The sequence below is a fragment of the Marmota marmota genome, unplaced genomic scaffold (genome assembly GCF_001458135.2).
Source record: "Marmota marmota marmota unplaced genomic scaffold, marMar, whole genome shotgun sequence".
Lineage (NCBI taxonomy): Eukaryota > Metazoa > Chordata > Mammalia > Rodentia > Sciuridae > Marmota > Marmota marmota.
Window position 1 is genome coordinate 21,766,187 of NW_025999853.1, and position 15,596 is coordinate 21,781,782.

General features: G+C 32.1%; 1 protein-coding gene across 5 annotated transcripts in view; it reads left to right on the forward strand.

Annotated features, from left to right (window-relative positions):
- The window catches only part of LOC107140026 (centrosomal protein of 290 kDa), an 89,203-nt gene that overhangs the window by 3,876 nt on the left and 69,731 nt on the right, over nucleotides 1-15,596 (forward strand). For 4 of the 5 annotated variants that reach the window (XM_048804262.1, XM_048804286.1, XM_048804257.1 and 1 more), the window contains exons 6-13: nucleotides 2,241-2,384; nucleotides 5,926-5,979; nucleotides 6,562-6,582; nucleotides 6,716-6,868; nucleotides 7,373-7,555; nucleotides 8,475-8,564; nucleotides 10,814-10,936; nucleotides 11,877-12,000. In XM_048804262.1, the coding sequence (XP_048660219.1) occupies nucleotides 2,241-2,384; nucleotides 5,926-5,979; nucleotides 6,562-6,582; nucleotides 6,716-6,868; nucleotides 7,373-7,555; nucleotides 8,475-8,564; nucleotides 10,814-10,936; nucleotides 11,877-12,000 (892 nt within the window). The remainder of the gene's footprint in view (nucleotides 1-2,240; nucleotides 2,385-5,925; nucleotides 5,980-6,561; nucleotides 6,583-6,715; nucleotides 6,869-7,372; nucleotides 7,556-8,474; nucleotides 8,565-10,813; nucleotides 10,937-11,876; nucleotides 12,001-15,596) is intronic. The other variant, XM_048804280.1, reaches the window with a different exon arrangement.

A 15,596-nucleotide genomic window follows, 5' to 3' on the forward strand; every position in this document is an offset into this window, starting at 1 on the left:
GTGGAGGAATGTTAGGGATGATAACATGGAAATTAGTTGCAGGATAGAATAAATTTAGGAAAATACCAACATCTGTTCTTGAAAGAAAGAGCAACTTCCTGTGAGAAGAGTTCCAAAGAAATTAATATCCTAAGAGAAGCAAATCACAGTAAGATAAAGAGGTGGAAAAGAGGATTCTGTAAAGAAACAGGAGATGTAAAATATTAATTTTTCTTGAGTGAAACCTTAGTGGAAAACTTTTTGAGGGAGAGGAAGAAAGAAAAATTTGGTGATGGGAGAGAGATGGCAAAAGTGTATGTTGAAGAAGCAAAAATGGGACAGGCTAGATAACCAGTGATTTTGATGTTTTGGGCCAAGACCTAAAATTAACAGAAATATCAGTCAAACTGGATTTGGTTTACTGCAGGTTTTTAAAGCTAACCTAAATCTGGTTGTCCAGTACGTTAGGATATACCACTTGTATGTATTTACCTTTATGTTTGTTAAACTTAAAATTAAAAATTCAGTTCTTTAGTTGTGCACAGCTGAGTTTCAAATGCTCACTAGCCAAATGTAGGCAGAGACTGCTGAACCAGACAGTGCAGATAACAGTTCTGATCTAAATACTCCAGGTATGAGAGAGGGGGCAAGTCAGGAGCACTAAGATGTGCAGGAGGAGTAGAGCCTGGTTTCAGATCTCTAAGGCTTAGAAGATGTCTTGATAATTCATTGCCTACATTCTATGCCTTTGTAGTTTAGTCTGGTGCCTGTGCTTTAGTAGCTGTAACAGACTCTAAGTAATTAAATTAAGAGTCCTTTCTTAGTGGCTTAGTGGTTCAGGATGTGCTTAAAGGGTTGTCTGCCCATGAACCACAGAGTAAATAAGTTAGTGACTTTAAAAAATGGTCCTCAAGACCTAGGAATTAAATAAGAGACACTGCGCCTATTAGAAAAAAAAGTAGGCCCATATCGACATCATGTTGGATTAGGCCCCAACTTCCTTAATAAGATTCCTGTAGAGCAAGAATTAAAATTAAGAATAAATGGGATGTTTAAAAAAAAAAAAAGAATAAATGGGATGGATTCAGAATAAAAAGCTTTTTTTTTCAGCAAAAGAAACAGTCAGTGAGGTGAATAAAGAGCCTACATCTTGGGAGCAAATTTTTACCATTCACATATCAGATAGTGCACTAATCTCTAGGGAATATAAAGAACTCAAAAAGCTAAACACCAAAAAAACAAATAGCCCAATCAATAAGTGGGCCAAGGAACTGAACAGACACCTCTCAGAAGGAGATATACAATCAATCAAAAATATATGAAAAAATGTTCAACATCTCTAACAATTAGAGAAATGCAAATCAAAACTACTCTTAAGATTTCATCTCACTCCTGTCAGAATGGCAGCTATTATGAAGTTAAACAACAATAAGTGTTGGCGAGGATGAGGGGGAAAAGGCACACTCATACATTGCTGGTGGGAGTGCAAATTGGTGCAACCAATATGGAAAGCAGTATGGAGATTCTTTGGAAAGCTGGGAATGGAACCACTATTTGACTCAGCTATCCCACTCCTCAGTCTATACCCAAAGGACTTAAAAACAGCATACTACAGGGTACACAGCCATATCAATGTTTATAGCAGCATAATTCACAATAACAAAACTGTGGAACCAACCTAGATGCCCTTCAGTAGATGAATGGATAAAGAAAATGTGGTATATATACACAATGGTATATTACTCAGCAATAAAAGAGAATAAAATCCTGGCATTTTCAGGTAAATGGATGGAGTTGGGAGAATATAATGCTAATGTTTTCTCTGATATAAGGAGGCTGATTTACAATGGGGTTGGGAGCAAGAGCATGAGAGTATTAGAAGAACTCTAGATAGGGCAAAGAGGTAGGAGGGGGAATGGGGGTAAAAGAGATGGTGGCATGAGATGGATATCATTACCCTAAGTACATGCATGAAGACATGAATGGTGTGAATATACTTTGTATACAACCAGAGATATGAAAAATTGTGCTCTATATATGTAATACGAATTGTAATGCATTCTGCTCTCATATATATAACAAATTAGAATAAAAAATTTTTAAAAATACAATAAAAAATTAGTCCTTAAATAATGTTATTCTAAATGTATGGTACTGAAGCATAATGGAAATTTTAAATCAGGATAATTATTTCCTTGTTGATGGACTTGAACACCCAAATATAATGCAATTAATTTAAGCATTTGGTTTATTACTTTAAGATGGCTCAGCAGTCTGCAGGTGGACGGGACACTCGATTTTTACGTGATGAAATTCGCCAACTTGAAAAACAATTGGAACAAAAAGATAGGGAATTGGAGGACATGGAAAAGGAATTGGAAAAAGAGAAGAAAGTTAATGAACAAGTAAGGCATGTTTTTTTCAATGAATCTTAACTGTTCAAGTTAAGATGTCTGTATAGAACATCTGGTTTTGCTTTTTAAAAATATTGATAATACTGTCTCTAAGGTTTTATATCATTATTCATTTTGTCATTGTATCTTTAACATGTAATGGAAGCTGGGTGCAGTAATACATCCCTGTTATCCAAGAGCCTTCGGAAGCCAAGGCAAGATAACTGTAAATTTGAGGCCATCCTCAGCAACTTAACAAGACACTGGCTCAAAAATAAATAAACAAACAAATAAATAAATAGGTCTGGTCATGTAGCCCAGTGGTCAAGTGCTCCTGGATTAAATCCCCAGTACCAAAAGAAGAAAAAAAAAGTGTGTGTATATGTATACATACACATACATACCAGGCACTTTAGTGACTTTGAGGATTAATTCTTTATATTTGGAGGCACATATTTCTGAGGACATTAGAATTATATTTATGAAATGGATGCTTTGATCTTGAAGTTGTGTGTGAAAAATTAACAGGCACTGGGTTTCTTTGGCAGTTTCTACTTTGCCCTTAACCATTCATTCAGTTTTATTAAGTATTTACAGCATAGCAAAGACTGCTAATTACTAGAGTACAGTGAGTTACTATTGTCTAATTCTCAAAGATTTTCACAATCAATAATAAAAATACCATAGGGAAATATATAAAGTAAAAAAAAAATACTCTGGGATACTCTCTGGAGGGATTTGTCACTCAGTGTTGAGATTTGGGAAGTGATATGAGACCTGAAGTAGGAATTAATGTGGCAACAGGAATAAGCATTCTGGTGTAGAAAATACAGCATTTTTTGAGACCTAGATATAAGGTATGTAGTATGTTCTGGAACTACAATTGTTCATTTTGGCTTGAATATAGATAAAACAGCTTCAATAGAGTCTTAACTATGTGCCATGTACTTTATATACATCAATTCATTAATTATGAATTATTATGTTAATTCATATATATTATGCATTATTCATTAATTCATTATTCTTCATTTGATAATTTATCTCGTTTGATATCATTTCTACCATGTTACCAATAAAGAAATTAAGAGATACATAAAGGTTAAGTAATTGCCCGTGGTTACAGAGCCAATAAATGATAAAGCCAGGATTTGAATCTAGACGGCCCTACTCAAGTGTCTGTGCTTTTGTCCACTGTATTATCCCACCTTCCTAATTTTAATACTCAAGAGTCCTCTGAAGAAGTAAGGGCCAGTTCCTAAAGAATTTGTTTATCTTTTCTAAAAGTACTCGAAGGAAAATTTTTGAACACCATATCAAGATCAGGTCTATACTTTTAAAGTTTGCTCTGCTTTGTGGAGAGTAAATTGAAGACGGCCAAAACTAGTAAGGAGATATTTGTGTTGATTCAGGCAGATGCTAATGATGGCTTAATTAAGATAATGGCTGATGGGATTAAGATGCATAGACATATTTGAGAGAAGTAGATGTAATTGCACATGGTGAATGATGGTGGGAGAAGATGGATAAATGGGACAGTCTGCCTGTTTTTATGTGTTAGGCTACTGGATAGGTAGGTAGATAGTTCCTTTTACTAAGAAGAGACACAAAAGGAGTTTGGAGATTTTTTTAATACTGGAGATTGACCCCAGGGATACTTTGCCAATGAGCTACATCCCCAACTCTTTATTTTTTTGTTTTCAGACAGTATCTCACTAAGTCACTGAGGCTGGCCTGTAACATTTGATTCTCTTGCCTCAGCCTCTCAAGTAATCCCTCTGTGGGATTGCAAGTGTACACCACTTGCCTGGCCAAGATTATTATTTTAGTTTTATATGTGTTTGAGTTTGAGCTCATATTCAAAAAGGATACCTGTGGATCTGGAATTCACAAGAGACATTTGGCAGATGATGAGGATTTATTTTTCATCAGTACAGATACTAACAAAGCCAGAAAAGTGATTATAGGATGGATTTCAGAAATGCCTAATAAAGCAATGAAAGAGGAATAGATACTTTGAAGGAAATCCCATTAAGAGTGTGACATTTGAGAGGCCGAGGGGAAAAAACATCAGTAACATTAATACTTTATTATTAAGTTCTTGACTTCTCTCTTGTTAAAATTTTCCAATTCAGAATACAATAGTTTATTTCTTAATTTTTAGATGAAAATAAAAGGATAATAATAATAGGCAAACTTCTAAGATCTGAATTGTGCTTTGCATTTTATTATGAACTTTCTTTAAATTTTTTATTTTGAAAAATGTCAGACCTTCATGAAGATTGTAAGAAAAACAATAAACATCCATAGTCCCCACATATAGATTCACCAGTTGATAACTCTGAACATTAGCTTTATCTTTCTTTCATTATCTTTTTATACACAGAAATACTTCTCTTTCACTGCCTTTTTTTTTTCTGCTGAGCTGTATGAGAGTTAATTGTAGAAACTTCAAACTTAAAACATTTCAGCATGTCTCTGTTAAAAAGGATATTCTGCATAACCACAGTATAATTATCATACTTGGGAAATTTAATATTGATTTTGTATTATAATTTAGTACATAATCAAATTTCCTCTTTTGACCAATAATATCTCTGTCTCATAGCACCCCCACCTACCTGTCAGTATCCAAGGTTCCATTAAGTATCACACACTGCATTTGATTCTTTACTGTAGATTTTCAAATGTGGTTGTACAACGTTATCATTCTGTCTTCTCAAGAAGGAGAAAATAGAAAAGTAAAGTATCAGATTGTTTATTGAAGAGTAGGTGATAAAATATCATGGTAATTATAATAATATTTGCTTATTTGAGAAAACAAAACAGTCAAAAGTAAAATCATTTGGATATGAAGAAGACAACTCTATAGATACATACATATTATTTTAAAATTCTATTTACTGAGTATTATATTAAGGGACTTTATCTTATTTAGTTCTTTTTTTTTTTTCTTATTTAGTTCTTATGTCAGCATATGAAATGAAAAAACTGATTTTAAGAGGTTAAATGCCTTGTGCACATTTCATTAGAAATCGATGGGCAAGAGATATTAGCCTAGGCCAGTCTAATATCAGGTTGCTTCATTTAACTATTATATGCATTGACATATATTTCTAAGTAATTAGAAGCAAAGAGTTTTCTAGCTATGAATGACATGAAGAATAGTAAAATATAATGATCTTTGGCAGAAAACCACTAATTTTATTAGAGATTTTTTGGGAATGGGGAAGAAATAAGGAGAATAATTGTTTAAAAATTTTAATTTATTTACTAATTTATATTTTTTTGTTTGTTCTGGTTAGTTTTTAAGTTTGCATGGGTTTTTTTTAAATCTTTTAACCTGAGTCTTCCTTGTCCTTTCTAATCCTTAGTTTGAATAGATTTTTGTCTTATTTGTGTTACGTTGATTTAAAGTTCTTATAGTTAAATGTTTTTTTACTTTATTGGAAAGGATTTAGAATTTAGATTGACAAACCAAAAAAACTTGTTTTTGTATTAAATTGCTGTTGAATTTTATCATATTTGTTTTTTGTTTTTTTTACCATTTTAGTTGGCTCTTCGAAATGAGGAGGCAGAAAACGAAAACAGCAAATTAAGAAGAGAGGTTGGTAAAAAATTTTAGTTGTGGTGGTTCAATAAAGATACTTGTTAAAAAAAAGTTTACATAAATTTATATTGTAAGCAGAAATGGAATCTTCCAGATAACTTATGCTTTTGAATTGGTTGATTTTATGATACCATTTTGTGTCAAGGAACTAGAAGATAAATCAAAACGTGAGGTCTTTCATCTCTATCTGTGTTGAAAATCTTGCTTTCTATTCAATAATCCATTCTTTGCTAATTTGCTAATTGAATATAGGAGTGGATTTCTGTTCTTATTGCTCTTATTTTATTCAGCATTTTTTAATAATTTTTGTTCTCACAAAGTTTTGTAAATTCTAATTATTATTTGGTTCTTCTGAGCCAAATAATGTTTGTATATTGCTTATTCTTAATGTAGTAGCATAATCAAAATATTTCATTTCATTTGATAGTTAATATTCTTACTTTCTTTGGTTATCCAAAATAATGTACTCAAATCTCCTAAAGTTTCTTTATTTTTGCTTTCTTTAATTTCTGTCTATTATTTTTAATTATATATTGCCTTTCTCATTCCTAATTACCTTTTTCCTGTCCTTTTCTGGAGAACAAACGTCTAAAGAAAAAGGTGAGGCTTTAAGGGTGGTAAAACCTTGGGAATTTAAAGATATGTTCAAAAAAATATGAGCAATATTTAGAGGATATAGTTTTGTTGTTTCGGATAATTTCTTAAAGGACTGTTGTTTTTGATCTACCTTCAGAATGAACAGCTTCGTCAGGATATTATTGACTACCAGAAACAAATAGATTCACAAAAAGAATCACTTTTATCAAGAAGAGGAGAAGACAGTGACTATCGATCACAGTTGTCTAAAAAGAACTATGAACTTGTCCAATATCTGGATGAAATTCAGGTAAAATGAATAAAGTCAGTTTAAAGCAATTATTCTTATAAACTTTAGTTTCACTATAATGTAATCTAGTATTTAGCCCTCCATGTAATTCTTCATTATAAATTGGCCATCATGTACTTATAAATCATGAAATAAATTGCATCTTTGAAGTTCCAATTCTTCATTCATTCTTTTTATATAAGCCTATCTTCTATTTTGGGAACAATTGAAATCCTGTGTACAATATTCTTGATGTTTAATGTAATTTAATTGATTAATGTCAATTTATCCTAAAGGTACATAAAGAATTTTCTTTTGTGCAGTGCATTATTAATGTCTCCATTTAATTTTAACTTAGATTAAGTTTGACTTTATTTAAAACTTTTTTGAAAAGTATAGTGTCTCTTAGGGCTGGGGGTATAGCTCAGTGGTAGAGCACTTGCTCAGCATGTGCAAGATCCTAGGTTCGGTCCCCAATACTGCCAAAAAATAAAAATAAAATCATAATATCTCCAACTTTTTTAGACTTTAACAGAAGCTAATGAGAAAATTGAAGTTCAGAATCAAGAAATGAGGAAAAACCTAGAAGAGTCTGTACAGGAAATGGAAAAGATGACTGACGAATATAACAGAATGAAAGCTATTGTTCATCAGACTGATAATGTAATGGACCAGTTAAAAAAAGAAAATGATCATTATAGACTTCAAGTAAGAATTATTATCAAGATAGTTTATTTAAAACTTTATGTTGTTTCATTACTGTTTATTGGAAGCACTTTAACTTTCTAGGATGTGAATTTTGTCTCTCTTCTTAATATTGTAATATGTTGTCCTCATGATATTCTTGTCCATATGTGTTTTGAAATTCCCTCCCAAACATCTTGTAATTCTTGCCATCTAGGAATATGTAAGTGACGCTTTAATAAATATATAGATGGCAGTCCTGTTTATGCATTTTAGACCTTAATAGGTGATTTTCCCTTGATACTTTTGAAAGTCATATCATTTAGCTTTAGATCTTAAAATGAATACAATATAAATATATATAAATGTATTAGAAATCAATATATTGTTTACTATTTATAAGGGCTTAAACTTATTTAAAAAGTAGAATAATGTTTAAAAAATACAATTCTCTAGTAATTAAAGAAAATTGTGCAACTATAGGTTGAGTATCCCTTATCTGAAATGGTTGTTAACAGAAGTGTTTCAGATTTTGAATTTTTTTAGATTTTGAAACATGTGTATATGAGAAACCTTGGAGACAAGATCCAAATGTAAATATTAGGTTTATTTATGTTTCATACCCCAAAAACATTAGGCAATATTTTTAGTGTACTTGCCTTTCAATTGACGTATATCACATGAGATTCAGCATGAATTTTCCAGTTGTGGCATTCCATCATTGCCAAAAAGTGTATAATTTTGGAACCTTTTAAATTTCAGAATTTTGGATTAGTATTGCTCAACCTGTATAAAGATACAGAAACTATCATATGTTACGGGCTACTCTAGTAATAGCTTATGTAATGTGGTACATCTGAGTATATATAAATATTCATACGTAATAAATATATTTATGTCACAACAATTAGTACCATTTCTTGAAATAATTGTTACCTTTTAGGTGAAGGAACTTACAGATCTTCTGAAAGCAAAAAATGAAGAAGATGATCCAATCATGGTAGCTGTCAATGCAAAAGTAGAAGAATGGAAGGTGCTTTTCTCAACTTATATAATAGCATTTTCATTTTCTATTTTAGGTTTTAAATTTAAGTTTTATTTTTGTATAAAGGACTTATAAGTTAATAAAATTTTAAAGTTTTTTACTTATTTATTTTTTAATTGATGGTGTTATAAGTCTCAGAAAAGTTGTATAGTCTTCTAGCTCATTTGTTATTGAGTGAGTGCTTCAAGTCAGGGTTAATCAGTGGGATTAAGAGTAGGAGAAGAGATCTATCAGAGTCACTTGGGAAGCCTTTTCAAAATTCACCTCTTTCTCCTTACCACCCTCCAATCTCAACCAATTCCACAGCCTTTCCATGTCAGAAGCTGGATTTTTGATAGTTATATATTTGAAAAACATGAGATGACTGAATGAGTAATTCTTATTTTAAAAACTCTCTTCTTGAGTCATTGCTTTTAATAGGGATCATGTAAATGTTGTTGGCAATGGGAATTGGTTATCATCTAGGAAACTCATATAATATATATAATAAGTATTTTAAATGAAAACAGTGGCAATGGAAGTGAGGCCTGAAAAATCAATCAGGAGTCACTAAATTTTATGTAAGGGTCTAGAGAGTAAATATTTAAAAAGTCCATCTAGTCTGTTTGTAACTGAACACTGCTGTTAGCATGTGAAAACCACCATAGACGATACACAAATCAATGAATAAGACTGTTTTCCAGTGAAACCTTTTTTACAAAAACAAGTGGCGTATCAGATTTTATCTGTGAACTATAATTGACCAATTCTTGGAAAAACTAGTTTGTTTTTTTACGAAATTTAATTTTTTGGTGGGGAAATCATATGATAATATGTAATACATCTTTAAATAATTATTTTATCTCAGTATATATAGTATTGCTTTGTTGTTTTTAATGGCTGTTTAAATTTTCTTTGTCGTATGTGTATTTATAATTGATTCCTTTTTGTGTAACATTTAAGTGGTTTCCAATTTTTACTGTTAATAACAGTGTTTTAATAAATACCCTTGTATGTATTTTATTTTTTAAATATACAAGTATAGTTGGTAAAATAAATTGCCATATGTAATTGTGATATTTGTTGCAGGTACATTTCTCCAGTTTGTTGCTTATGTATTGGCATAAGTATTTTTTTTTAATATGAAGTACAATATTTTGCTGCATAATTTTCACAGACTTTATGCCAAATTATTTTTGTAAAAAAAAAAAATGGGATGCAACAATATGTGAAGCTTCTTTTAAAAAAATGTGCTGGTATTACTTAGAAGTAATTTATTACTAAACTTTCTTTGGTGCAAGATTAGAATATACAGACTACTCAAGTATGTTATTGAGGTGGTGACAATTATTCAATGAAATGGTATTTCCTTGAATATTAATTAGTTAAATTTATGATTTTTCTAATGGTTTTTGACCTTTGTGTCATAATTAGAAAGGCTTCTAAGTACTTGTTTTCTCATTTCTTTTCTTTTTTTCCTAGTATCTTTTGGTTTCCTTGTTTGCATTTAAGTCTTTAAAGCATATATAATTCATTTTGGTATAAAGATTGTAATATGGATTCCACAGACCTATTACTGAAACATAATTTTTTGAATATTTCATTTCATACTGAAATATAGTTCCATTTTTTACCATACAAAAACTCCTATTGAATTTTAGATTTGTTTGGACTCTCTTTTATGAAATTAATTTCACCTGTTATCTAAAATTATTGTTTAATTATTTCATGTATAAGTAAATGCTGTTCTCATTGGTTTTCTGTTTTTAGACTTTTATGAACAACTTTTACATGAAATTTATAAGTAGCTTGTTCAGTTCTTTAAAAAAATCTTACTTTTTTATTGGGTATGTATAAAAGGTATAGATTGATTTAGCGTAAACATTTTTATGATATTCAATCCCTCTAAGAAAAAAAACTGCTTTTAAGATACTTTATTCTTCTCAGTGGCATTTTAATGCTCATTTCATAGATAAGTTGTATAAAACTTATATAATAATGTGGAAGAACATATAAGTTCTGATTTAGGAAGGAATTATGAGTTGAGTTTTTAAAATTTGAATTCTGAAAATGTAAAAATTACAGTGTGCATTTTTGAATCATTTCTTATTTCAACTTCACATTAAAGAGAATTAAGGTCATACTTTCTTGTTCAAAGATTTGTATTTTCTATGTTTTTTTTTAAATGTACTAATGGTGTTAACCATAAGTGAGGAATAGTTTGTCTTTTGTGTCACAGATATTTTGTTTATTTCTAGTTAATATTGTCTTCTAAAGATGATGAAATAATTGAATATCAGCAAATGTTACATAATCTGAAGGAAAAACTTAAAAATGCCCAGCTTGATGCTGATAAAAGTAATATTATGGCTCTACAACAGGTAAAACCTTCTCAGATTTTCATTTGTTAATCCCTTTTATCAAAGTTAAAAGTGTGAACACTTGTTTATTTTATCACCTGTGTCTAATTTAGTGACTTCCACTGCTAGGTGTATGACAAAGTCTTGTAATTTCTTGTTTCAGGTCAAGAAAAAAAATTAGAATAGGGGTTAAAGTTAGAATCATTTTGTTTATTTTTCTATGTTGATGTAGATAATATAGCCATTGTTTTAGTCAGGAATTAAAGAGAAACTATTCAAAACTTTTAAAAAATATCTTACTACTCTGTTATTAAGATTTATTATATAATATTTTAGTCCTGATATACCCTATTACATGTGAAATGAACTCAAAGTGTGGTAATAATTTTAATGAGCTACCTAAAGATTTTATTTTTAATAAAAATGTTTTAATAAAATTTTAATAAAAACTTACATGGAAAAAAAGCACACTTTCATTATATATGTTAACTTTTTAGTCAGTCCAAAAGAAAGAATGAAATTTGAGAAGTACTTAAAGGCTAAGAATAAGTATAGAGGACAGTATTTATTAATGAAGTAATACAGGAATAGAAATTAAGTTGAGTGAAAGAGAAAAGCACAGTGCAAAACAAAAATACACAAAATGGTAAAATGGTGTTCTTGGAGGGCTATTGAGTAAGTAACACATAATGAGTTATAAAGAGCCACAGATGTTAGAGAGTTTGGAATTTCTATTTGTTAGCATGTTAGCCACTATTTTCTTCTTTATTAGAGTGATACCTGTGTAGGTAACATTATGTAGGGCAGCTAAGGTATACAGAATATTGAAAGCATAGTTTTATCCAAGAGAAAATATATTTTGTAGTCTTTTTGAAAAAAATAAAACCTACTTTTCTCCTTACCTTTAAGATGTATATTAATATTCATGAAGGGATGCACAATATTTTAAAATATTTTATAGGGTATACAGGACCGAGATAGTCGAATTAAGATGCTCACTGAACAAGTAGAACAATATACAAAAGAAATGGAGAAAAATACTTTTATTATTGAAGATTTGAGAAATGAGCTTCAAAGAAACAAAGGTAATTCAATATTTTACAGGTGAAGTTATTTCATCTATAATGTTTTAGTAGTTGACTTTTATTAAAATACAATTGTATCATATCAATAAATACAGTATTACATGTCCTCCTTTTGAATTTTATCATTTTCAAAAAATTATACAGGACATTATTGTGCATATTACCACTGCTTAAATTTGTAAATGATGGATACTTTTCTGTAATTTTTCTCTGATGAAAATTATGTCTATTACTAGATTGGTGTTATAAAAATGAAGACGGAAGTGTAATTGATTGCTTTTATTTTTATTTTTTATCTTTTTTATAATTAAACAAAATTTTGATTAATGTAACAACATTGCAGATAGTTTTTAGAAGTAATTTGACATGTTAGCATTTGAAATAATCTTCCCCAAATTAATGTCTTTCCATACTTCCCTTACACTAAGTCATACCACCTTGCCTAATACATCTAATCCTCTTAACATAGCCCTCACAACATTAGTGCTATTATTTTTCCATAGCACTGCATACTGTAGGTATACCAGGGAATACTACAATTGGTCATGATAAATTGAGGAACATATTTATTATAATTACTGAAGATAAACAGATATGAATGGGAAATAATTAGTCTGTAAGTTGGCTGTAAGCCATGGGAACAAGTTCAAAGCCATTGAATCAAGAGTATATGTAACAAGCATGTTTGATCAGCAAAGAAGCCCTGGTGGCTGAAGAGCAAGCAGTTGGATAATGATAGGAGATCAGATAAGAATTTGTTAGAGGCTATATTGTGGGTCGTTATAGTTCAGTGTATGGACTTTGACTTTTAAGTGAAATGGGGCACCACAGTTTCTAAGGATAAGAGTAAGGAATGATTTAATTTGACTTAGGCTATGTCTGCAATAACTGGAAATGGTAAGGACAGAAGAGGAGACTTGTTATAAGACTATTGAAACAATCTGGAGATAGGTGATAGTGGATTGGAGAATGATGGTAGCAGTAAGGTTATTAGATTTACTCAGTGTAGATTTATTTTGAAAATGATAGAAATGGAATTTGCTGACCCAGCAGATAGAGGATATGAGAAGAAGTTATCAGGGCTTTTAGTTTGAACTTTGGGGAGGTTTGTGGGAAGATCAGGTTTAGAGATGGTTAGATACTTAGTTTTAGACGTGTTAAGTTGGGTATTTATTAGACATCCACGTGAAGGCGTTAAGTAGGTAAATATATAGAAAAAAGTCTGAGGTTCAGAAGAGCAAACTAAGTTAAAGATATAAATTTGAGTACCGTCTCCCTAAAAATGGTATTCAAAGTCATAAAGATCATCTGTCTAAGATCATCAAGGGAATGATTATAGGTTAAGAAACAAAATCTAAAGATTGAGACCTCGAATACTTCTAATTTAGAGGCTACGGAAAAGGAATGAACAAAGGGGACTGAAAAGGAAGGGTCAGAGATAGGAGGCATACCAGGAGCTTGGAGGGTCTTGAAAACGACATGAATGTCAAGAAAGAATAAGCTACATTCAGAGGTCAGCATTCAGTAGGTCAAGATAAGCACTAAAAGTGAGCATCAGACTTAGTAATAGCTATTTTTAGTTCAAGAGAAGAAATGTTGAGAAGAAATGTAAGAACTCTTTTTTTTCAGGATTGTTCCCAGAAAGGAAAAGGGGAAAATAGGCATTAGCCTGAGGGGAAAGAAAGATTAAGAAAGTGATTTTAACATGGAAGAATTAACTCATACTTTAGGATTAATAGGAATGCTCCATTCAAAAAGAAACAATAGATGCAGCAGAACAGGGAGAGAACTTCTGGAGCAAAATTCTTGATAAAGTCATGTGAAAGATATAGTCAGTGAAGAAGTTGGCCTTAACTAGGAACACAGAGCTAATTGATAAATCGAGGAAGAAAGGTAGTGTATATAGATATAGATGTAGGAGGATAGGTAGATATCCTGATGGTGGAAACTTGTAGAAATTTCCTACTGATTGCTTCTTTTTTCTCAGTGAATAAGAAATCAAGGTTCTCAGCCAAAAATAATAGGGGAGTATGTATAGTACAAGTTTGAGGAGAGAGAAAAGCATTTGGAAGAATGAAGATGGGAAATGTGATATGATTGCTGAGTAGTTTCAGTGTTTATTTGTATTGTATTTATATTAGAGTACAGTGTGTTTAACTGCTTTAAACAAATGACTGATATTATGAATTTTGCATGTTAGTCACCAGGAGAAAAAGTTGCAGTTGATCTTTGCTATCAAATAAATTGAAAGAAATCTAATGAATTTGCAGTCTATAGTCATATAATTCCTAAAGAATGCAGAAGATCTATATACTAGATTGTGCTTTATATATTAAACCTAACCTGAAAACCATGATCACTTCTTTCATTGGTTAGGATTAACTTTAGCTCTTTACACAGATTAGAAGAATAGTGGCAAAGTCAAGACAGGAGATTCTCACTTGTGTTGTCATCTAGAATCAGGCAGTCCAGGGGCTTATCTTTTGTTCTGTCTAGAAGGCAGCTTTACCCATGTCCATATCCAAATAGCAAAATAGAAGTAGAGAAGACAAGGGATGAAAAGCACATGCTGAAGGATAGGTGAGAAAAGGTAGTGTTTATTGTGATGGCTATGTGTAATAAAGGGAGAATAGATATTAGGGGACAACTCAGCCTCTTTCACAGTTGGCTGTTAGCTCCAGAGAGCAGAAGTCATTTGCTTGTTTGTTTCTTTCTTATTTACTTACTTAAAAAAGTTTTTTTAGCAGTGAGTATTGAAATATAGTGGTGTGTGTGTGTTTTTTTTTTTTCCTCCTCACTACTGAGTTATATCCCAAGTTCTTTTTATGTTTTAGTTTGAGACAGGGTCTCACTAATTTGCTTAGACTGGTCTTGAACCTTACGATCCTCCTGCCTTAATTTCCTGAGTGTACGATGTAGGCATGTACTACCATGCCTGTCTCACCAGGTCTTATTTCTTAAAAGACCTTATGTGTGAAGACAAGGAAGATGGCGGCGAGGGGAGTGCATTGCCCCCGTGTGCTGCTTCACTGTGTGGGAGTATGGCAAGTCAGGACGGCTAAAGGATATCTTGTTAGGAATTTCCAGCAATGGTGGGGTGCTCCAGAACCTGGAGGAAGGATTTCCATCGCACAAGGATCGGCTACGGGGACTCAAACGCGAGAGGTTTGTCCCACGGAGGGTAACACTGCTTATTCAGCAAACCGCCCCGCAGCTAGAGTCTGCAGCACGTGCTGGGAAACGAGGAGATAGCGACGCAGGGATACAGCGCTGCAGTTTCTGCCAGCCGTGCAAGCACCGTACTCAGGGCTGAATTCTGGGTTCGAGACGGGGGAAGGAAGCGGTCCATCTCGGTTCTCCACACCGGTCAGACCAAAGAGGAGGCCAGCAGCGACCATGTTGGAAAGCTGACGTCACCATCCCTGTTTTCGACTTACCGCAGCGCATTCAGCCATAGAACAGGTAATTTCAGGCTGCAATTCGCCTGCGGCTTGCAGACAGATTGCTAGGGTTCAGTGCCTGGGTGCTTCTTAGAACCTGATCTTATCGGAGCGAACACCGAGCGCGGGGTGGACGAGTTCCGGCTCCCGGAACCG